The following is a 1,699-nucleotide window of genomic DNA, read 5'->3' on the forward strand; positions in this document are numbered from 1 at the left end:
GTAATAAATAAATATCTTTAGCCTAACTTAAAAGAGAATACGATTCAGCTCATGCGTAGAAACAGAATATGGACATGGAAATAAACTGAGAGAATTAAGGAAATAAACAACAAACCATTCTTTTTGTAAGAACTCGACTGTCCTGCCTTGTACTTGGCATGGAAGTAACATGCAACCTGCACCAAAATATGTCAATTTTCAAATATTGTTCCATCTCTACTCACTGATAAAAACGGCCGATAGTGACCCACTTTTTCTCACATAACCTAGACAAAGGTTCCGGAGTCCAGACTTACAGAAAAATAGCATTTTGAGGATGGCACCCACAGATTAGAGCTACCAGTATCGAAAATCACAGTGAATTTCTGTGGAGGAGTGCCAATTCCAATCTCTCCGAAGTACTGAGCATCCAAGTAGTTCTTCAATCCTACAATGTCAGTGTCTGCACTATCCCTGAGCCTAGCTCGGAAATTGTACTTCCTTATCGAAGCTTTCAGTTCCTCCCCTTCTTTGGACTCAAGATGAGTAGCAAGCCTATTGTTTTGATCCACCTTCAGCTTCTTCAGTCCAATTCTGACCAACCCATCATTTGATGCAGAAACGGCAAGGGTGAACAAGAAGCTCGAAAGCAACAAGGTGAAGGCTAGAGCTTTAAGTCTCGTTCCCATTTCGACCTACATCATCATCAAATCAAAATAGAATTCTATTACATACCCACAATGGGTACATCAATTTCATCATTAGCCATCGAAGACTCAAAGAATCAAACAAAATAGCCCGCATGATTGTAATGTTATCAACATCAAACTGACGATTTCTATTCTCAGACAACTTATACTCTACCACTAATTAAAAAATCCTACTCTAATTTTTTATAACAAATCCCACCAAAGTGACTAATTAATCATATATTCAATTATCCAACAGATTTTAGACAGGTTAAAGCCTACATTTCACAAAACGAAAACACAATTTACAGGAAAATTATCAATTCACCTCAAACTCCATACAATCACAGCACATTTCTTTTAACAAAAATACCTATCAGAACCTCTAATAAAACCGATCAAGTAAGAAAAGAATAGCATATTGTTAAAAGACAAAGGAAACAGAGACAACTAAGACACGATTCCAAATCATCAATTAAAACAATCATAAACCCATAAATAATAAATAACAATAACATGAACCAGCATAAAAATCAAGAAAATCAAGTCGAAACCAAATTGATAGCAAACTAGACAACGCCATTTTCCAAACAAAACCTGGAACCCTAAAATCTCGCCTACCTTTCTCGATGATGCCTCCTACACAAAAAAAAAAAAAAAAGAAGCTAGAAATTCATCAACATACCGAACTGCGAACAAGTAAAATGAATGATCGGCGAAATGCAGGCCTCACCAGACAACGTAGAACCAGAAAAAGAAATTTAAATGACAAGGGAACATGAATACGAGGTGCAAAAGCGTTGCGTGTATAAATAGGAGGAACCCACCGTTCAGGCTTCAGCTACTGTTTTTGGGGAAATTCCACCCGTTGGATTATCAAAGTCTTCGCCATCTATACCGTCGGATATATAACATAAAATATTTAACTAACTGATAAGAACGGAGTAACACCGAACACGAGAGTGCGAGAGGTGGTGATAAGACATTATTATATTATTATATATTATAATTATAATCATTATATTATAAAA

The 1,699-nt window shown here is 36.1% G+C and overlaps 1 protein-coding gene across 1 annotated transcript in view; it reads right to left on the reverse strand.

Annotated features, from left to right (window-relative positions):
- LOC140870422 (aspartic proteinase A2-like) overlaps positions 1–1,483 on the reverse strand; it is a 70,987-nt gene extending 69,504 nt beyond the window's left edge. Inside the window, exons 1-3 of the mRNA XM_073273005.1 lie at positions 1,354–1,483; positions 297–674; positions 115–176 (exon numbers count right to left, since the gene is read on the reverse strand). Of these exons, the coding sequence (XP_073129106.1) occupies positions 115–176; positions 297–668 (434 nt within the window). The 5' untranslated portion in view covers positions 669–674; positions 1,354–1,483. The remainder of the gene's footprint in view (positions 1–114; positions 177–296; positions 675–1,353) is intronic.
- Positions 1,484–1,699: the final 216 nt, after the last annotated feature.

Source organism: Henckelia pumila, chromosome 1 (assembly GCF_033568475.1).
Source record: "Henckelia pumila isolate YLH828 chromosome 1, ASM3356847v2, whole genome shotgun sequence".
Taxonomy (NCBI): domain Eukaryota; kingdom Viridiplantae; phylum Streptophyta; class Magnoliopsida; order Lamiales; family Gesneriaceae; genus Henckelia; species Henckelia pumila.